At 42.6% G+C, this 22613-nt stretch overlaps 1 protein-coding gene across 20 annotated transcripts in view; it reads left to right on the forward strand.

Moving 5' to 3' along the window:
* The window catches only part of CAMTA1 (calmodulin binding transcription activator 1), a 954794-nt gene that overhangs the window by 99965 nt on the left and 832216 nt on the right, over nt 1-22613 (forward strand). For 2 of the 20 annotated variants that reach the window (XR_004275912.1, XR_004275915.1), the window contains one exon: nt 1911-2010. The exons of 15 other annotated variants lie outside the window; for them this stretch is intronic. Coding sequence is in view for 1 of the 5 variants with exons in the window: in XM_032301138.1 (XP_032157029.1) it covers nt 3303-3374 (72 nt within the window). In the remaining 4 variants the exon portion in view is untranslated. Of the gene's footprint in view, nt 1-1910; nt 2011-3302; nt 3851-22613 lie in introns of those variants that run through there. 3 more of the 20 variants (XR_004275914.1, XM_032301138.1, XR_004275913.1) reach the window with 2 other exon arrangements.

Genomic DNA, 22613 nt, shown 5'->3' on the forward strand with positions numbered 1-22613 from the left:
CTCTCTCTCTCTCTCTCTCTCTCTCTCCCTCTCTCCCCCCCCCCCCCGTTTGGCTTTGATCCACACAATGTATCTTTAAAGATTAATAAAAATTGATAACATCGGGTATTTTTTAGCCTTGTAGGCCAGGAAAGTAAACTATTTTGACAGAGTAAACAGGAGAATCTCAGCAGCACACATGCTGTTACTAGTTTTCATCTTAATCATGTGAGCTGCTCATGAATGCCTCCAAGGAAGAGGTTAATGGATGCCCTGATTCTGTACCTTTATTAGGTTTAAGCTTACTTCAGGTTCCCTTTAGTTTGTTGCCTGCAGTATCATGATTAACCAAAGAATTCTTCTCAAAAATTGCTTACAAACCCCACTGTTAGGAAGGGAGCCCATTTTGAGGCAAGTATTTGTGAACCGTGTGTTCTTGGATGCCTTGTGCGTTGAAGGAGTAATTGTGCATTTTGTAGTAAAGTCCTGGGAATGTGCCATCTAAGTAGTCTAGCACTTGTCAGTGTCCCACCTTTGGAAATCTGGGAGCATGTAGAGACCCTGCATTATCACCGTGTTGCTTTCCTTTCTTTCACAAGAAGTATTCTTTCCATACCATTGTATTCACATGACAGAAAGCTCAGTTAATGCCATTTAGTAATAACGAAAGCTTACTCATTAGATACATTTTCTTAAACTCTCTTTATTCTAATTAAAATGTTTCCATCTGATGAGGAAGTGTATGGATACCAAGAACTGGAAATTAAGCAAGAAATTAAGAGAACATTAATGGCTTTCTTGTAATTTGTTTGAGGTTTTTCTCCCCACTAAATGGTGTTTTGCTTACAAAGTCACCCTTCACACAGAAATCTTTATGATGAATGGAATGGATCCCAGCAAAAGAAGAGCTATTTTATAATATCACTTGTAAATTACAACACGTTATGGATGTATTTGTTTTTTTAAAAAATATTAGCTTTTTAAAGGCATTGTTAGTATAATTACTCATTTTGGCTCACACACAATTCTAGTTTCTTTGAAAGTGAAGGTCAGTTTCTATGTTTAGGGAACTAAGAAAGTGAGAGTTCTGACATTTTAAAATTATTTTCTGTTTATACCTGAGTCATTAGAATGCTCAAAACATCCAAAGTATAACATTTAAACTTGTAATTCATTTATTCCTTCAGAAATTTGCTGCTGAAACTTAAACTTGAACCAGCATAGCCAGCATAGTCTTAACCAGGGCAGGTATTTGGTCTGCAGTAGGCAAGCATTTGCCCCCCCACCTCGTCTTCAGGGTACAGAGTCCACATGCATGCCATTGCTCTGGTGGCTCTTTTTTGGTCCTTTGGATTTGTCTCTACTAATAAAGTATTCATTAGTTTGAAACTCCCACCTCTGAGTGTAGATGCAGGTGAAAATAGAGAAACTCCAAACCCACCCCTTCCTCATCAAGTGCAACATGCCCCACCCAGCTGCATCTCACCTGCCTCCTCCCCTACCCTGATGCGTGGACATTTTTTCTCTCTGTTCCTACTTGCTGTTCCCTTCTCTGCACCAGCCCTTCCTCTGGAGGGCAGCCTGCATGCCACTCTTCCCATGCACCTTTTCTTGGGAGCTGTGTTCAGCACGGCCTGGCCTTTGGTTTACTCTTATCCTGGGCACTGCTTCCCATGTCCTGTGAGGGCCCTTGCCATGGCATATTGTGATTTATCTCTGTTGGTGTCTTTACTCCACTCAAATGGGAGCTCCTTGGGTGAGGGTGCTGGGCCTCCCTTATTTTTGTTTTGCTTGAGCCCAGCGTCTGCACGTGGTTATGGGTGGATGGATGAGGGCAGTGACAGTTGGACAACACACCTTCAAGTAAAAAATGTAAGCTTGGTAAGTGTTTTGGAGGAAGAGAAGAATAAATACTCTTTTTGTTTATACAGGTCTTAAAATTTTGGTAGCAGAAAGCAAATGTACAAAGAGCAATGGAAAACAAGTCAGAAGCTGCTGATTCCAGAGGAACTCGTATTTTATGTAAAAAAACAAAAATGTAATTGACACTTGATTGCCTTGAAATCTTCCATTTGTTGTGCTGATATCTTAAGTAATTATTTAGTTGGATAACTTCTAGGAAAATAGGTCATACTTGTCGCTAGTGCTTTCCTTGTAAGAAGCCCACAACTTTTTACAGCATGCTCTTTTCAGTACCTATTCTAGGCTCTGGAAGTCACTTGCCTCTGCACATTGGACACAGTCCTGAATGCGAGCTTCTACTCACACTGGTTCGCTGGAATTAAACAGTCATGCTTATATTCAGTTGATTTGAGGTTTGGTTGGAAATCAGTCTCAAATTTGGGAAGCAAATGAGACAGAACCCTTCACACTCTACCACATGCTGCCGGCTTGCCCCATGAAGACTCATGAGCACAGTGTTGAGTAGTTTATCTAAAGCCACTCCCTTTTTGACCCTTCCCCCAAAATAGTGAGGGAGAGAAATGAAAGAATAAGCTGGGGCTTCCCTTCAGCATCACTGTGCATGTTTGGTCATTTTAAGAGCCCCTGTAGAAGTCATCTGTCACTTGTTAGATTGTTACATCAGTTAGGAGATGCTAGCCGTTTTGCTCATGGAAACTGGAGTATCCCTTTGAAGTATTATATTCTTCTAATCTATGAAACTGGCTTAAGAAGTAACATTGGGAAGTGCTGAAAATGGAATTGAAGAGGGCCGCCTTCTTCTGTGTTTCAACAGACAGTCTAGCAGGGAGCCTCTGGAAGCATTGTGTTTTGTTGTATCAATATGTACTTAGACACGTTCATCTGAATTAGGGAGCTGATTGTACATAATGACTCCCCTGGGATGCTATGTTAGAAAAAAACCAAAACTTAAGTAGTTTGCTGAATATGCATAGTAAGTTAAAAAAAAATTCTTCTAAAATTAGTGTTAATTGAATCTGAGTCTTGATCTTCTTTGAACCTTTAATTTTATATTTGATCTTTTAAAAACGTTTTGTGGCCTCTTAAAGATAAAACCTACAACCCAATAAAAGTTTTGCTGTAATGATTGCAAAAAGACCATTGTACGAGATTCAGTTTTGGATTATCATAGGCGAAGAAGTCAGACGTATATGGGTGTATATACATGTGTATGGTATGTGGGTGGAGGTAGATACTTGTTCACCTGTATACATATACATGTGTGTTTAGTATGTACTTTAGTTTACCTTTACCCAGATGTCTCCTTCTCTCTCTGCCTCTGGAAGTGGGGCATATTTTCTTCAGTTAAAAACAGAAATAGAAGTGATGGTTTTGACCCATTTTACACCTATTTATTTCAGGCTCTCACCACACACTTGTTCATGGTTGCAGCAAAGAAGAGGGATCCACAGAGCTGGAGCTGTGAGGGCTGACACATTGGAATGAAACCTGGCAGAATTCATAGGGAAAGCTTTCCCAGCCTGCCAGCCCCATGTCTGGCTTTAAGACAGTTCTATTAGTGAATTAATTGTTCTGAAAACCCCAAAGTAATTTGAACTGAATGTTACTAAAAATGAAATAGATTAAAGTGACCTACTGTTGCCTCATCTGGAGTTATCATGAAGGAGTTCTGCAGCATGACTGAGCTCTGGAGGGCAGGGCTCTGTGCACACGCCTCCTGGTCCAGAGGCCTCCGTGACCATCCATGGTGTCACTCTGTCCCCTCAGCAAGCTGCCTTTTTCTTACTAGCACCTGCCCCAGCAGTGGTATGTTTTCCTGTGGGTTACTGTCTGTCTCATGAGAATGGAAGCTCCATGAGAGCAGGGCCTTTGTTTTGTCTCCTGTGTATCTCCAGTGCATAGGACAGTGCTGGCACAGTGCAGATCTAAATAAATGCTGTTGAACGAATGCGAAAGCATGGGTCACTCATGTCGCATCCTTTCTGAATGCTTTTTCTTTAACTTGCCATTGACATATATTTTTTTCAGTGATGAAGCAGTGAAAGTTTGGGAAGAAGCATAAAGCTTTTGTTGTGATTGAAATAACGGGAAGCCTAGTTCAGGGTGCTGTTAGAAGCTGGAGCATATCAGGACTTTGGAATTATGAATTACAAACTACTATGTGTGATGGTGTCTGTGCCTCCTGAAGAAGTAGAAGATACAGATGCATGGAAACATGAGTCATGTCTCTGGAATACTGTAATATCGACATCTAGTGAGAGTCTAGAAGGAAACCTTGAGAAATGAAAGGGAGGCAGAAAACAGGCAGATACTTAGTGGTTCTCTTCATTATTTAAGATACATTTTGGCATCAAGTAAACAAGATATATCAAAATATTGTGTAGATCAGGTAGACCATTAACAGAGATCTAGAGGGAACTTGGAGGCAGTTACTTAGATAATACTAACAGAAGTACTTTTGTTCCAGATAACTTCACAGATGCCATGGTTACCTTGTCTTTATTCTTTGTGCGTTGGCATAGGCCAGAATACCAATATTGTTCTTGCAAACCTTTGTGGAGGTTGTTTTTTTTTTTTCCCCCAACAAAGAACAGAAACAAAACCAAGGAGACAGTGTCCTGTGATGTAGGCTGTTATCTCAAGGTGAGTTTATTTGTAGCGGTAACTTGTGACGAATTGTTTAAAAAACTGAAACTTCTTTTCAGCTGTAGCTTATTTGTCAGATTTTGTTCATTTCAGTGTAAACTTCAGTTATTTATTACACACTGAAGGCAGTCAACCAAAATCAGGAAAAGTAAGGTCCAGTTGAACTTGAATTTTATTTTACGTAGAGAAGTAACCAGTATTTCTGATCAAACCATTAAAGCTGTTTCCGTTCCTTTTAAATAAAAGCAAAGGCTAAAGTTTTTACTTACCACAAAGCAAAATAAAACAAAAAAACCTTTGGTCATGATATATCATTTATTCAACTGATCGCTGAATTATTTGGATTACATAATCATATACTCTTATGAAAGTATAAGAAGCATGAATTCTGGGGTGAAGAAAGAATTGTAGAAAGCGGTAGTGAGGCAGAACTCACAAATCTGTATTTATAGTTTGGTGGGCAAATAAGTCATCAGCAAAGGATACAGATGTAAACAATTCTTGATTGCATTCAAGAAATGAAAGGTTGGACTGACTTTTTCCTAAAATGGAATTGTATAGGTGCTCAGAGGGATGTGGGGAGTAAAGTAAGTGGGTTGTGCTTAGAACAGCAAGCTGGGCCGCAGCATGCACTCGTCCATGTTTGCTGCTTGTCTGATGAGGATTCTAGCACAGATTAAATCATGTTTTAATCATGCTTAATAAACGGTACTGTAATTTTATTATGGTTAATGTCCACTTCTAATTCAATGAGGAGTGGCTTTTTAAAGCAAAGGAGAAATCAGCGTGTTTTCTTGGCTCTCTTCTATCGTGTGTGTGTATGTAAAAGATGCTGGGATGGGTTCTCTAGATGACAGCCCCTGTGACCAGAGATGCAGGAGCAAATGCATCACTCTGAGTTTGATTTCATTTATTTTATAGGTTATTTTCATGACTCTGAAGATTTGATCAGCTGCTTTTAGTGTATTTTGCTGCTGCACGTGTGCACCTTTAAGTTTTGTAGAATTAAATTGAAAATTTTGACCAGTAAATGCTTAAAGCCACTGTCAAAATTACATACTTAGCACTTCATTGATTTGAAGGCTAGTTTTCATTCAACATTCCTGCAGTTTGTGTGTGACCTGATTTTAAAGAGCAGTTACACGAGTTAGTGCCCTCTGGTGGCACACAGAGGATGTCAGGCAGAGAGGGACTCTGACCCAGGAGTCTTCCGGAGGCTTTGCTGAAGAGGAGCCAGTTTATGACTGGCTCTGTATTTCATATGTTTTTCATGTGTTCACTGCTTGTCAGTTTCCTACTCCATGAAGCCGTGGCCCTGGCGTTGACTCAGTAACAGCTTTATAGCGAGCTGAGGTTGTGAGGGAATTTCCAGGTGGACTTGGTGTCAGAAGGGATTGCCAGTGTTGAGGTTTCCCATGAGGAACCAGGATGTCCATTTGTGGACGCATCTCTTAACTCCCTTTTGAAGAGCAGACAATGTCACTTCCTGAGTTAAGGAAGGAAGACTCCCTGATGGCCTTTGGGTGACTCACTGGCACAGCTTGGGGTGGGCCTGTCCAGTGGGTTAGTCTTTGATAGGCCTTTGTTTCCCATTTTGGTCTTCCCTGGAGGGCAGCCCACCTTGCCCACTTAGGCCCTTGGACAGATTTTTTTTTTTTTTTGAGATGACGTCTCACTCGGTTGCCCAGCCTGGAGGGAGTGCAGCGGTATGACCACAGCTCACTGCAGCCTTGACCTCCTGAGCTTAAATGATCCCCCTGCCCTGGCCTCCTGAATAGCCGGGACGAAAGGTGGTGGCCACTATGCCTGGCTGATTACTTAATTTTTTTGTGGAGTTGAGGTCCTCCTGTCTTGCCCAGGCTGGTCTTGGAACTCCTGGTCTCAAGCAGCTTTCCTGCTTTGGCCTCCTGGTATGCTAGGAGTACAGGTGATTAGCCACCATTCCTAGCCTTCTTTGCCAGGTTCTTTACTCTTAGGACTTTAGGATCAGGCAGACCAACAACCGAATCCCGTCTTCATTCTGAAAAGTTGTGGAACCTCAAGAAAGTCGCTCTTTGATGAGTTTCTTTAGCTGTGAAACAGTAATAGTTTGTAACCTGTGTTTTGAATCTACATCAAGTGATAGTTGTGAGGATGACGCGAGACGATGTGTCTAAGGGTCCTGACAGATTGACCTATGCAGACTGCTACTGAAAACATTTTCCTTTCTTCCCTCAAAGACTTGCCTCCCCACCGTTCTTAACTTAAAAGGTGATTAAAAACTACTTAATTTGAGAATAAATTGTATTTATGACAAAGTTGCTAAGATAGTTCGGAGCACCCGTAGATGGATCCCTTACCTAGTTTCTTCTGCAATCCCCGCCTTCATACTCTTGAGTTTCCCTGATCAGTTTCTAATCTCTGTGAACTTGGATCCCATTTGGCTTAAATGCCTACTTAAGCACTTTGCTAAGACTGAAACATTTGTGTTGAGTCCCTGAATTCCACTGTAGATGTGTTAGCATTTGCTTCCAAACCAGCCTTCTGGTTTTACCTTTCTCTGTGTCTGTGGTCATTTGACATTAGAATAGCCTTCTGTGATTTTCCAGGATCTTAACACCTAAATATTTTCCCTGCCCGTATAGCTAAGGTGCTGTGCCGCCTAAGGAAACACAGGGTAGTCAGTTTTCATCCGTATTTCAACTAGGCATTTTTGCCACCTCGTAGCTACTTCCCAAGCAATTGCAATTTAAGTCAAGGTAGCAGCACACACATCTTCAAAAAACAAAAGGTTTTTTTATCTTCAGAAATAAGACAGGCTTATTGGACTTCCCAATAGAAAGTCCACCAGCTAGTTGTAATATATAATGTATGATTAGCATTATATATGAAAAAAATAGCAGGTCAGATTTTATGTACTTCAGCAGTTTAGGAAAGTGATGCCACAGACAACATCTCATTTGGTTTCTTAGCAACCCTGAAAGACCAGCAAGGAGAGCTTTGTCCCTCCCTTTTCATGAACCCGAATGTTGTAAGGAAGGCCAAAGAGTAGCCTGGCTGAGACTGCACAGCCAGAGTGAGAGCCCAGGTCCACGCGAATCATTGCATAGACACTTCCTTGTCACCAGCCCACGCACTTCTGCCATAGGAGGCTTTGAAACTGCTGTTGTTCCCCTTTTAAAATGGCTAAACTCTACCTCAGCAATCTTGTTTGTGCGTTCATATGCATAATAATTCTTTAATGTCTAGTTGACAGTTTCCACATTTGAGTCAACCCAGATCTTTACTGAATATTGTAAAATCAGCATTGTTGGGCTTGAATTAACCAAACCTCACCGTACTGTGCCTTCAGAAATCCCAGGTAGGGCAGATTGGGAGTTCATCTCATTCTCTTCCTGGTGTTGACACTACCAGCCCCGTGAGCAGGCTCTGGGATAACGGTCGCCCCTTCTGAGAGGCTACATCTTGTTTGTGATCCGTGGGTTACATATTGTGCTGGAGATAAACCTTGACAGTAGAGACATGTGTGACATATTTTTTACAAGAGCCACTGAGATATTTGAATGAGAATATGATGTAGTTTGAAAAAGTGATAAATGGGCCAGGTTCTTGAGAAACTAGCAGAACGTCTTATTGAAACCTTGGGATTCAATCTGAAAACAGAAATGAGTCTCCCCAGCAATTTTCTTTTTCCCAAATGTGGTAGGGGTGGATGCTTTTATATAAATTCTAATACCTGTTTCTATGGTATAAAAATCAAATTTTGTCCTCTTGTGCCTTGGTTAGTTGGTTTCATTTTCCACTAGGTCTCCGTTTCTAACAGAATCTCAGGTAACTTTTCTGAAGAACGTGGGTTCAGAGGAGCCCATGTCCTGGTGGCTGTAGTGGCAGCTAGTTCCAGACTACAAGATCCCTGTTACCACTTTGGTGGGTGTTTTGTTTTAAATCAGTAACAGGTGAGTCTATACTACAAAGTCAAATGTATGAGTATATATGTTTTAAGGTTTTGAAGTCCTAACAGCCCCATTAAAGAACTACTAAAAATAAATAAAAGCCGCGGCCAGGCACAGTGGCTCATGCCTGTAATCCCAGCACTTTGGGAGGCTGAGGCCGGCAGATCATGAGGACAGGTGTTCGAGACCAGCTTGACCAACATGGTGGAACCCTGTCTCTACTAAAAATAAAAAAAATTATCTGGGTGTGGTGGTGGGTGCCTGTAATCCTAGCTACTCGGGAGGCTGAGGCAAGGAGAATCACTTGAACCCAGGAGGCAGAGGTTGCAGTGAGTCGAGATCATATCACTGCCTCTGGGGGGGAAAAAAGCAAAAAGCTGTCTGTTCTAGTCTGGCACCTGTGAGTTCTGAAGCAGCACCCAAAACCAGTCCCTGCTGACTTTCCTAGTAACCTCTTTGGCGTGGCTGCGCGAGCTGCTCCCTTACAGCAGTTTCAGATGTCGTTTGGGAAAAATATTGTTGTTTGGTTGCCCTCTTCAGGTGTGATGCTTTTATGAAGTTAGGGAGCAGATGAGGCAGTCTGGCTGGAATAAGAGGGTGGGTAACCAGTGATCTGAGATCATCTCTGTGGATAGGTTTGCAGAATTCGAAATGAAGAGTTAGCCTCACAAGCACACTGAGGGAGTTGAGCTTTTTAACAGGCTTATGTTCCATCAGGGGTTCTGCGTGATCTTGGGAGAGAGAGACTAGGTGTGGTTCTTGGCTCTCTTGGCTGGTGGGCTTTGCTGTGGATCACTTAAGAGACCGTGAGTCCTTGCTTTTTGTACTGTTCTGTATTCTGTTTGTTAGGCTGAGAGGGAGAGGGGCTTGTTTTAAATTGTAGCTTACTGACCCTGACTGGAATGTAATGTACATAAATGACCAGAAACATCAAGCCCACTCCTCACACAGATGACCCAGGCGTCCAAATATTTACTTAAATGATTAGTGTCTTTCAGCAGTAAAAGACACTGTGGATGGGCACTTCTTTCCTTTCCTTTTTCCTCTCTCTTTTCCTTACCCACCAGATAGATTCACACTGAAAGATAAAACAGGCTCCAGGATTTAAATGCTGAAAATGAAGATCGATGCTTTCAGGTGCCTTGTGGCAAGCACAATTAAGTGAACGGAGAACTGGGGTAATTGTTTATTTCAAGGTTGGTGTGACATATGAATGAACTTATCTTTTCAGTACCCACCCGTCTACCCAGAACTGAAATAGGCATTTGGAGTAGGTTTTGCATTTTAAGTTCAATTTTAAGAACCAGCCATTCACTGTGAAAGCGAAGTTGCTGGGAAGTTTGTTTTAAGGATGATGCCACCCTCTATTTCTGTGAACCCAGTAAAAATAGCATGGAATAAAATTTAATTATGCTATACTGAATATTTTATGTGGAATTAAGGGGCAAAAGCTGCCTTTAAAAAGCATTAGGTTTGGAAAGAATAAAGGCTTTGTAGGTTCTTTGGAAGATACTATAATTAAAAGATTTGCTCAAATGTATTTTTCCCTTTTTGAAGAATTTAAAGAAATCCATCCCTCCCTTCCTAAATTGATTACCTCTCAAGCGTCAGCCCTTCTTGGCAGTAAATACGGGAAGCTGCCACTGTGCTGATTTGAAGGCTTCTTTCTGTTAAATGTAAAATAGTTTTTTAATCTTCTGATTTAGATGTTTAATAGAAAGTAAATGTTTGACTTGCTTTGGTTTCTGCTGAACCTGTATTTAAATCCACACAAACAGCTTGAATAAAGTTGAAACATCACTGGACTAGCTATTTTAAACATTTCAGGGTATAAGAATGCTAAATGGGGGTTCCTTTTAAAAATAGAAATGGCGGCTTGCATTTACATAATTACTGCTAACTAGCACAACATTTTAAATGGTGACAAACTCAGGGTAGAAAAAGTATCTGTTTAAAAAGCCTGGCAAAAGGAAGCAGAAAATGCTCTGTGGGCAGCTGCTTCAGATGGAGAGTCTTTGCAAAGCCAGGTGACCAAGACTTTTTAGCAGGGAGGGCGAGGTCAAGGGAGGAGGCGAGATGTAGCTCAGGCAAACTTCTCACAGGCCCTGAGCCTGTGCGTGGGCCTAACTCACCCACCTTTCATTTTGAAGCATGATTGTAAGTACTAACACTTTCGATCTGCCTTGCTGTTTGGACAGCGTGCAGTGTTCTCTCTCCACTGTTAAAAGGTGTCAGGTGAGGGTTGAAGTTCAAAGTTGGTGAAAGAGCATGGAAGAATATTTATGAACATGAAGGCTAAGGTTGACTTACAGAAACTCATCAATGGTTCAAGCAGGGATCTCGGGACTGTTGTTGATTCTGCTCTTTCTTCCCCATCCCAAACATCTGTCTTTCTCCTTCCAAGGTGGATCCATCTTTGTACATCTCTGCTAGTACCACCCTAGTCCAAGCCACCCTTCCTTTCTTTGCCTGGAGAGCTGTCACACTTTCCTGTATGGACTCCCTGTCTCCAGGTTGCTCCCCTAGCAATAGATTCCCCATGCACTGGCCAGGGCAATCTACGAAGAATGTAAATAGGATTAGGTCACTCGCTCAAGCCCTACAGTGACTTTCTATCCATTTGGAGTCCAGTCAGCATGAATCATCTGGCCACTGTCTCTCCATTTCCTACGATGTGCCCCTTCCTTCTAAGCACATTGACCTTTCCCATACTGGGAATCCAACAAATGTGATTCTTTCTTGCATTCGTTGTTTTCTCTACCTAAAATGATTTCTCCTTCTCCCCATCTTCGTGTGCTGGCTCCTTTGTGCCAATCAGGGCTCACCTCAAATGTTACCTCCTTAGAGAGACCCTCCCCCGATAAGCCTGACAACAGGTGGTAGTTCCCTGTCACTCTGTCATGTGGCAGTGTGGTTTTTTCATAGCATTTATTACTGTCTGAAATTGTCTCTTGTTTTTCTTTTTGTCTTCAGCTCTTCTCCATCCTTCTGGCTCTTTTAGGACAGGGACCCTGTCTGTTTCCTTCTCAGCTGTGTTCTGAGCAGTTAGATGTACCTACAAGTGCCCAGGTTTTCACTGATTAAATCAGTACAGGAGCAGACGCCTGCAGATCACTAATGTCCAAGGAGAGCTCTCACTTGGTAGAACTGGATGCCTAGAAGCTGGTCCTAAATTCTTGCCCACATTTTTAAAACTGTTTGGGAAAAAATTGCTCTAAACCTCGCCTTTTAGGGTTGAAATTTGGGGATTCACAGAATGCTTGTGGTTAAACAGAATCATCCTGTGTCCCAAGAAGGACATGAAATTTTCCTAGCTCCCCCCAAATGCGATGGAAAGATAATTTCCCAGCATTCTTGGTCCATGGTAGGAGCTCACCAGTGGTGATCTAACTCTGTGTCCTTCCTGAGGCAGTGGGATCGCACTGCTTGCCTTTGCTGAAGACTGAATTTGAATTTCCTCAGACCCAGCCTTCGGAGCCAGATAGCATTTTCTGTGAGAAATCCTGTGGCATGTCTATCAGAGATGCTTTCTGTGTCGAGTGTTCATTCTGGGGTTAGGTAGCAAGTCTGTTAAGATAGAGATATTTGCAGAAATCTAAACTTTGGTCAGCCATTTTTAGCATCACTGGTTTCTACCTGGCAGCATCCACGGGTTCAGGAGGAAAATGTGGGAAGGCTACTGATACCGAGGCAGTTGTGATTCCGCTGATACCGAGGCAGTTGTGATTCTTTTCTTCCCTAAAGAGGCTGATGCAGAGGGTTCAATTAACTACTTCCGAGGAACCCTCTGCATCAGCTTCCTTAGGGAAGAAAAGAATCACATTTCCAACTCACTGGGTCTCAAATATATTATCCCATTCCAAGCTGTATGTTGAAGTATTTACTTTGGTCTTGAATATACTCGTTGGGGACTGGATTGTAGAACTCCGGAGACCCATCTGCTTGGCAAAAGCTCCCCTGTGCAACTTTTCATTCTTGTTGCTGTCTTTATCAGGGCATTATTACAGTGATTGGGTTGTACAAGTAGAAACAGTAACTTCTCAGTTAATTTATAGTGAAATGGACCTTTTTAGAATGGAGACCTAGAGATAAAGCAATGGAGCTAGAGGATTTCAGTTGCCTTTGAGTGAGATCAGTTCGTTAGGCTAGGTTTAAGAGAATCTCTCCCTTCTCATGTTTGACTGGAGCCTAAGATGCCTTGACTCTGCCTGGTTCTCTACTTGCCCGAGTAGAGAACAGGTTCAGGTAGGAGAGGACAAACAGGATGAACCCAGGCAGAGTCAGGAAAGGGCCTGGCCTGTTCAGGATCAAGATGTGTAAAATGAAGGTGGGAAGATGGGGGTGGAAAATGGGTTTTGACCAACATATGATGGTCTGGTATGCAAGAAGCACATAAGCACAGCAGATTGTGTTCCCATGGTGGCACCACTGTGTGATTAGGGTCAGCGTGGGGCGGGGAGTAGGGTTGGAAGTCCATGTCAGTCATTGGTTTCCTAGTTAGTGCAAACTCAATAAGCCTGTATTTACTGGAAGCCGTTTCTCTCATAAGATTAACACTATGAGAAACCATCTACTATGTATGCCCCCAGATTGTATCACTTTTCTGATTTGACTTTTTGCCTGATTGCTTTTGAAGATAATGTGGTTTAGTCAACTGAATGTTCTAAACATCTTCCTTTACCTACCTGGTCAGTACTCCTGGTGAGAATTGAAAAGGCAATGCCTTTCCCACAGAGATTAATTAGAAGTTAGTGTTTGCAGTACACTTGACCCTGTTTGACACACGTTTAGTATATGGTGGTGATTATTTGTTTGAAAATGAAGCAGGGCCCTCTGATGGAACCTGAAAAAGTGACATTGGCAGTTCTAGATGGATATACTGGTTATGTTTAACTGCTTTGAATGTTAGTATCCACTTACTATTGTTCATTTCTTTTTTCCCAGCCTTAAGAGCCAGAATGATTTTCTGCCCACAAATGTCTTGGTTTTCTTTTTCTAGCCTGTCTTTTCATGGCTAAGATATTTGCAGAAATTTCTGGCCAACCACCAGTCCATAACTTTTTCTCTTCTTTGCAGATACTGTGTTTAGTGGTATCCAAAAACCCTACAAATCCCAAGTCGTTTACCCTAGGAAAGTTGAGATTCCAGTTCATTTGCTAACCTGCAGTTTCATATTTCTTGTCTTGGTACTTTGGCTGGCTCATTAAATGTTTCCTAAAATTGGTTGAGGAGCTTAAATATTTGTTAAAATTATAGTATGTCCTGATTTAGAGAAAACTAATTATTATGTACATCTTACTAGATCCATCTGTTGCCCATTCCTCAGATAGAGTGATAGAAGGAGATAGAAATTCTGTCTTCTAAGCAGATGACTGAAAGTTCATAGAGTGTGAGAGAATGGGCTCATAACAGAACAGTTATCCCTGGGTGGAGTTGGCGCCTCCTGATGGCACAGGTGCTTTCCAGGGGTATGCTCAGGAGAGATACTGGAAAAAGATTTTCCTAAGTCTCATCTCGAAAGAGCTTTGCTTTGTTTCAACTGGCCGAACTCAGCAAGCCCAGCTAGCCTGATTCCTAGAAGGACCACCTCCAGCCTTTCATTGCCTCGCTGACCTCCAGACGGGTAGCTGACTGACATGGGGCCCCCTGGTTTATTTTGTTTGAATTTTCTTTTAATGGAATCGGTGATCTAGACCTAGCACCCAGCTGCCCGTGTCTTCCATCACCTTCGTGTGCCTGAGTACCCTCGAGCTCGCCTGTGGATCTGTAGGAAAACCAGGTAAGTCCCTAGGATCTGTGAGGTCATCTGTACCGCGGATGCTTGTGCAGGGTGGGGAGGGTTTGCTGCCCTTGACAGTTCTGCACCATCATGGAAGTGTGCCCAGGCTGCTTCTCCATCTTTGATGCACTGTGGATGATAAATAATCATCACTGCTGGGTGATGGCTGAGAGGGATTCCAGCCAGTGTGTGCTAAGTTATAGTGTTTTCCTGATGGATGGAGCCTATTCTGGGAAGCAGCTTATTGTCTCACGTGAACAGGCTTTCTAAAATAAATGACTGCTTTCTTAATATTTTGAATCATTTTCTTCAGCACATGTTTTGTTGCCATGGTTTGAAAGCTTGCCAAATATATGCCTTTGCACAACTCCCTGTAGGGCTGGATATACAATCAAACCAAACAGTGTGATTTAAGGTTGAGCATAATTGGGAATTCAGCAATTGCTTGCCTTGCATTTGATAGAATGGCAGTGGAGTGCTTGAGAATTATCTCTCTGTTAAAAAATTATATGTGTATAGTACAGACACACACACACACACAGACACACACACAGTTTCACTACCTTATAATGAAGTTGAATCTGAAACCACTGGGCAAAAATAACACTAGCATGATAAACAATTGCTTGTTTTTTTGTGATGGAGGCAGCAGTTAACTTCAGCAGATCATAGCAGTTGATACTATAGCTGTGACTGAGGACTTAAGTTATATAAGGTTGCAGGATGGAAGAAAATCAAGTGGTGGCTGCAATACATTTTAAACAAGCCCTTGTCAAGTCCTTCATCAGCTGATCTGTTTCCTTGTTTCTGTGTACTTTAGTAATTGAGCCATAAACTTGGTGAACTTGGTGTTTCCTCTCTGTTAAACAAGCGTCTTTGGATTTTACGTTGCCAACACCGTGTGTGTTTGCTGCTGTTGGATTGCCAGTTACCTATAACTGAGGCCTTTCCATGTGTCTCTTTGCTGGTGGGAAAAATGCTGTCAACAGTCCTACTCCCTGGAGCTCCTTAAAAGATGAAACTGAGAGGTTTTTGAAAAGTCACATGTGAAATCCAGAGTTTGTTTACCAGGCTGAAAGTGATCACTTTATCAGAAGCTTATGGTAAATATCCAGATTGTAGAGCCTGGAAATACACTAAACATCTGGTTCTTCATTGCTTGGTACATTGGTATTCATCAGGCCTGCCACCAGCACTGCAGACTGCACAGGACACAGGGGTGGTATGTGAAAGGGGTAACTTTGAAACTGTAAGTTATCATAGCCACCGGAGTTTCTTGATGGTGGCCTCCCATTGCCATGCAATGAAAGAGCCTCCTGTCATCCCTTGTAAGATGATGTTAATCTGACAAGAAAAGGAAGTAAAAATCTGAGGTCAAAATTCTTTTAAGTTTTCTTTTCTGGAATTTTGGACACTTTCTAATCATTGAAAAGCACCTGGCTTTTGGAGTTTTAGACAGTCAGTCTAACTCCAGAATTTAACCTTTATTTGCAAACAACATGATTATGAAAAACCCCATGGAATCTATTAAAAGAAAACCCCCCCCCCCAAAAAAAAAGAAAAACCCAAGCACCTATGAGAATAAATGAATTCAGCAAGGCTACAAGATACAAGATCAACTGTATTTCTCTATATTAGCAACAAACAGTTGGAAAAGGAAATTTAAATATCAGTACCATTTACAATAACTTCAAAAACTTCAAATACCTTAGAATAAAACTGAGAAAATGTGAAAGACCTCTATGCTGAAAACTACAAAATATCTCTGAGAGAAATTAGAGAAGACCTATATAAAATGGAGGGCTATACTATGTATTAGAAAGACTAAATATTCGTGTCTGTTTTCCCTACATTGATTTATGAATTCCATGCCATCCTACTCAAAATTTAGATAAACTGATTGTAAGGTTTGTATGGAAATGCAAAAGATCTAGAGAGACCAAAGCAATTTTGAAAAAGAGCAAAGCTAGAAGATAGCCTGATTTCAGGACTTCCTGTAATGCCACAGTAATCAAGACAGTGTGGTGTTGCAAAAGGATGGACATACAAATCAGTGGAACCAAAGAGAGAGTCCAGAAACAGATCCACACATAGACGCTCAATTGATTTTTGACAAAGGTGCAAAGGGAATTCAATGGAGAAAGGATAGTCTTTTCAACAGATTGTAATGGAACAACTGGACATTCATATGCAAATAAAATGAATCTCAACCCATACCCCATACCGTATACAAAAATTAACTCCAAGTGGATCATAGACCTAAGTTTAAATCTAAAACTATAAGCCTTCTAGAAGAAAACATGGGAGAAAGTTTTCGTGACCTTGGGTTAGCAGTGATTTCTTAGATATAGCACCAGTTGCGCAATCCATAAGAGAAAAAAACATGTCAGTCTTCCTAGAAATTAAAAGATCTGGTTCTTCAAAAGGTACTGTTTAGATAATTAAAAAACAAGCTACCGACTGGGAAGAACTTTTGTAAAACATATCTAGTAAGGGGCTTGTATCTAGAATATGTGAAGGACTTTAAAACCTCAATAATATGAAAACCACCCAATTTAAAAATGGGCGAGAGTTCTATAGACATCTTAGGATACACAGATGGCAACTAAGCACATGAAGAATCTTCAACATCATTAGTCATCAGAGAAATGAAACTAAAAACCACAATGAGATACTGGTACATACATATCTTCTCAAAATAAAACCAAAAAGACTGGTCATACCAAGTGCTGGTGAACAGAAACTGAAACTGAAACTCTAAATGGGTGTGGTGGCTCACACCTGTAATCCCAGCACTTTGGGAGGCCAAGGCAGGCAGATCACTTGCGGTCAGGAGTTTGAGACCAGCCTGGCCAACATGGTGAAAAAATGTCTCTACTAAAAATATGAAAATTAGCCCAGCATCGTGGCAGGCCCCTATAATCCCAGCTACTTGGGAGGCTGAGGCAGGAGAATAGCTTGAACCTGGGAGGTGGAGAGGTGGAGGTTGCAGTGAGCAGAGATCGCGCCACTGCACTTCAGCCTGGATGACAGGGTGAGACCACACACACACACACACACACACACACACACACGCACACACACACACACACAGAGAGAGAGAGAGAGAAACTGAAACTGAAACTCTTCTACTGGCTTGTAGGAATGCAGAATGGTACAGCCATTTTGGAAACAAGATTGACATTTTCTTAGAAATCTATGCTTAAGAATCTTACAAATCTGCATTTATAGCATGACCCAGCACTCCTACTTCTAGGTATTTACCCAAGCGAATGAAAAGTTACGCTTCTACAAAAATTTGTATGGGAATGCTTACAGTGGCTTTACTCATGATCTTCAAAAGCTGAAACAACCCAAATGTCATTCAACTGGCCAGTGAATAAACAACTTCATTGGAATACTACTCACCAGTAAAAAGAACAATGCAACACCGTATGGATGAATCTCAAATGCATTATCAGTGAAAAGAAGCCAGACTCAAAAGGCTATGTGCTGCCTGATGCTGTTTATGTGACCTTCTGGAAAAGGCAAAACTATATGGAAAGAAAAGAGATCAGTGGTTGCTGTGGACTGGGGATGGGGCTGGGTCGATTATAGAAGAGCACAAACGAACTTCTTGGGGCGATGGAAGTTTTCTGTATGGTGGTTGTGGTTGTGGTTATGCAACTCTGTGTTTGTGAGAATGTATGGACCTGTGCACTTTGAACAGGTAGTTCACAAAAGAAGTTATACAGAGGCCAATAAGCATGTGGAAAGGTGTTCAGCATCTTCACTCATCAGGGAAATACAAACTAAAACCACAGTGAGATGCCATGTATTATTAGAGTGGCTAAAATTTTAAAAAGACGACCAACAGGAAATGTTGGTGATGTTGTGGAACAGCTGCAACCTCCAGACATTGCTGGTTGGTGTATGAAGTAGTCCAACCTCTTGGGAGACCTGCTTGGCAGGTTTTCTTTCCTGAAATTACACCATGATCCAGCAATTCCACTCTTAAGCATTTACCTTAGGAAAATGAAAATCTGTGTTCACAAAAGAGTTTATATAAGAATGTTAATATAAAGCCAAAAGTAGGAACAGCCCAAATATCTGTCAACTGAATAATGAATAAATTATTACAGTGGAATACTATTGAGCAATAAAAAAGAATGAACTACTGATAACAATCCTTTGGATGGAGCTGAAGAACAGGAGGACATACTCTATGAATGCATTCAGATAAAATACAAGAACGGATGAGACCACTCTATAGTGATTGAAAGTGGCTTCTTAAGAGTGGGGCGGGGTCGGGGGGAATTAACTGGAAAGAGGCAAGGAAGCTTTTGGGTGATGGAAGTTAGTCCCATTTTGGGTAGTGATTATATTTATACAATAGTTAAAACTCATCCAACAGATTAGGATCTATACATTTTATTGTATGTTACTTATACCTTAAAATATATTTAAAATTTATAGCTATTTTATTGACTCCTAAGTTCTTTAAGCATTTATTCTGTTGGGTCATCATTATGTGCATTTTACATAACCCAAGTTTCTATGTGGTACATCTTGTTGGCATTATCCAGTATTTTGCTGAAGCACAAGGCAAAACTCAGCTTGTGATTGAGTTCTTGGACATGGCTCAGAGCTTCAGAATGTGGAAGGAACAGGTGAGTAACCCATGTTTCTGACCCTGGGTCCTACAGGACCTGTCTTTATTTACCAGTTGAATATCTGTAGAACCTCAGTGTTACGAAGAAGTTGAAGACCTTCCCTATGCCTAATCTTAAGGGGTAACCCCTTCCAGAAACAAATGTAGCTGGAATTCGTCATTATGGATTGAGCTGGATGGTGGAAGGAAGGAATGGTGTGGACAAAGGATTAGAAGAGGGGCCCTTGCTCCAGTTTCCTGTGGACATCACAGATATTTATCTACATTCTCCATGGGCTGTGTCATCCTTGAGCAAGACTTCCATCATTACCACTCTGTTGATGATTCTCACATTATCCACAGTTTATCCCTCTCGAGTTCAAACGACATACCCAGATATTTATTCTACCTTGCTCACTCTCTACTCGCCAATGTGCTGCCATTCTCATTTTGTGTAAGTTTCTCCCGGCCCTTCCCCGCTACTATTTTCTCTCTCCATTTCCCTTCCTGTTCTTTCCTTAACCACAGAAATTGTGCATCTACCTCCCCATTCCATTCAATAGGTACTTCTCATTTTAGAATTCACTGAACACTCTTAATTACTAAATCCCATGGCCTCTTTTCAGCCCTCATCCTTCCTGGCTTCTCTTTAGCATTTGTTGATGTTAGCTCTCCTTTTCTTGAAAGAAAACCCGTCTCTCCCTCAGCCCTGGGACATTATCTTCCTGCCTCACCACCTAGTCCCTGTGCCTTTCCTGACCACCCTCTGAGATGTCTTTCCTGAGCTTGGTATTCTTGGCTTTCTTTTCTCTTACTAAGAGCTCTCTGGACGGTTTCTCTTCTGATGGTTTAAATTTCTCTTTACCTGCTGTTGACGCCCACACCTGTATCTTTAGGCTCTATTTCTCCCCTGAACTTGAAGCCTTTGTTACATTTTTTTTTCTTTTTTAAAAATTTTTGAGACAGGGTCTTGCTGTTGCCCCAGGCTGGAGTGCAGTGGCATGAACTTAGTGCACAGCAGCCCCAAACTTCCAGGCTCAAGCAAACCCCCCACCTCAGCCACTTAAGTATCTAGGACTACAGGCATGTGCCACCATGCCTGGCAGAGACCAGGTCTCGCTTTGTTGCCTAGACTGATCTCAAACTCCTGAGCTCAAGCTGTCCTCCTGCCTTGGCCTCTCAAATTGCTGGGATTTCAGGTGTGAGCCGCCACACCTGGTCTAAGCCTTTGTTTGGTATTGCAGGCAAACACTTTGAACTCACTGCATATCCAGAGCCAAACATCATTGTTTTTCCAACAGGTTATTTGTGTGGTTCACTTGTGTCCTGAGGCCAGTGGCCCACACTTGCCACTGTGAGGACATCATTATGGATTGAGCTGGACGGGTGGGAAGGAAGGAACATTCCTGATGCTGTTTGGCACCCCCTGGAGTCATGAAAGAAGATCCATAAATTCTGCCTCTAAACTTCATGTTTTCTCCCATCTGCTCCATCTCCACTGCCCCAGCTTGGACCCTCGTGAGTCCCTGAAGTATTCCTGGGTCTCCTTGCCTTGTTCCTCCTTTCCTTTAAAAAAAAAATAATTTTTTGTTACGAGATGGAGTTTTGTTCCGGTTACCCAGGATGGAGTGCAACAGCACAGTCTTGGCTCACTGCAACCTCCACCTTCCGGGTTCAAGCGATTCTCCTGCCTCAGCCTGCTGAGTAGGTAGGATTACAGGTGCCTGCCACCACACCTGGCTAATTTTTGTATTTTTAGTAGAGACAGGGTTTCACCATGTTGGCCAGGCTGGTCTTGAACTCCTGACCTCAGGTGATCTACCCTCCTTGCCTCCCAAAGTGTTGGGATTACAGGCGTGAGCCACCGTGCCTGGCCTGCTCCTCCTTTCTTTATAATCTACTCTGTCTTGCCCCACCCCCAGCTACCAGTCCCCCTTCCCTCACAATAAAGCTTTAGCTCCTTAGAATGGCAACGGAACCCTTTGTCCATGCAGTCCCTTGGCACTTCTGCACTTGGGTAAAAGCTTCACATTCAAGTTTCGGTTAAACCTTCCCACCTCTCTGTGTCATCCATGCCCCTGCCCCCTGCTTTGGGTATGTGTGGTGCTTTGCCTCTGATTAATAGTTGGTGCAAGTGTTGTATCCTTATATGTGGAGTTCCTTGGGGATAGTGCCTGCATCTCTTACTTGCGTGTTCTGGGACCAGGCGCAGGGCCTCATGCACAGAGCGTGCTCAGTACAGGGTTGCTGGAATGCAGAGTTGTTGCTGGTGGACCCTGGGGGAGGCACGGCTTCATCCTCCCTGGAGTGGCTCCTGCTCTGGTTCTGTGCCTGCAGCCCCCACACACGCCTCTGCTCCTTCAGACGCCCTGAGGGGATGCAGCTGGTGTTGCCTGTGTGAATGCTGAGGCTCTGGCCACAGGAGCCCAACACCTGCTTAGGATCGTGAGCCCTCCAAGTCGCCCACGTTCTCTTCTGACAAGCCAGGAGGGACTGCTGTTTGGTCTGGAAGCTTTCCAGCATGTGATGCTAAGAAGAGGGATTCCCTCTTTCATGTCATGTCAAAATGTTCCTGGCTGTTGATACTTCCAGGCCCTCCTCTTCCTGGCAAGATGGGGGAGGAGGGAGAAGAATGGGGAGAAACCCCCTGCCAAGGGGCTCTCTCGGGAAATGGACATGCCAGATTTGTATTAAAGAACTGTGTCTTCCCAGTGCCGAGCCCAGTGCTTTTGTTGTGCCTGGGCTACTTTTAGAGATGGCAGAAAAAACTCTGCTTTCCCTTCCTCGCTGTGGCAGGGCGGGGGGCAGCAGCCTTCTTCCAGCCTGAAATCAACCAGAGAAGTGGCTCTATCCTAGACTGGCTCTACCCCACTGACACAGAAAATCAGGGTGGTGGCAGTTTGCTGCAGGCAAGGGTGGGAGCTGTGCCAGGGACTTTGGCCACGGGAGCAATGGAGTTGGGCACTTTTAATTGATACCTTTAATAATTACTGTTCAAGCAACAGAAGGCAAAGTGGAATTGTTTCAGAGGCAAATTGGAGCAACAGGAGCTTGGAAGTTGGCTTGGAAATGTGTGCCTCCCTTCCCCACTCTGGCTGTTGTTCGAATATATTTTTCATTTAAGTTTTCCTCCCCCTCATTTTTGAGTGCAGGCAGTCTTTTCCCTAAAGGGAGTGAAAGAGGAAGGTGCTAAATGAAATATTCTCATATAGTTATTATTTGCCTGGGGCCAGTTCAAGTTTCTAAAGTAAATCAAAATATGCATTTTAGCTCCGTTTAAAACCTTTCTGCCTGAGCCACTGTGGGCAGCTGAGGAGAAGCAGTTGTGACCCGCTGTAGAGGTGGGAGCTGTTGCCGCCCCCACCTCCCCCACTCCCACCCCCACCCCCACCCCCACCCTGTGACACGGCCTTCGTTCTCTCGCAGGGACTCTCGGGTCTGAAGAGGAAATTGAGATCCATCTTTGAGGTAGACAGACATCATTTAAGGTCTCAATATTTAAATATTTGTGATTTGTCTGTCTAATTGCTTTTTAGTTTTGTTTGCTTTCTAAAAACCCGGCATGTGGTTTCCACTGTGTCCTTGAGTTGGTGAAACAGTAAGAGTTATAGGATGTCCTGGAGGCCGACCGGTGTCATCAACATTCACTGTCTGCTGAGTCACCAGACATCTGGGCTCTGGGATGGATGGAGGGACATAGTCCCTGACCTCTAGGAACTTTGTT

This window comes from Sapajus apella, unplaced genomic scaffold (genome assembly GCF_009761245.1).
Source record: "Sapajus apella isolate SASKATOON/1434 unplaced genomic scaffold, GSC_monkey_1.0 scaffold43, whole genome shotgun sequence".
NCBI classification, from domain to species: domain Eukaryota; kingdom Metazoa; phylum Chordata; class Mammalia; order Primates; family Cebidae; genus Sapajus; species Sapajus apella.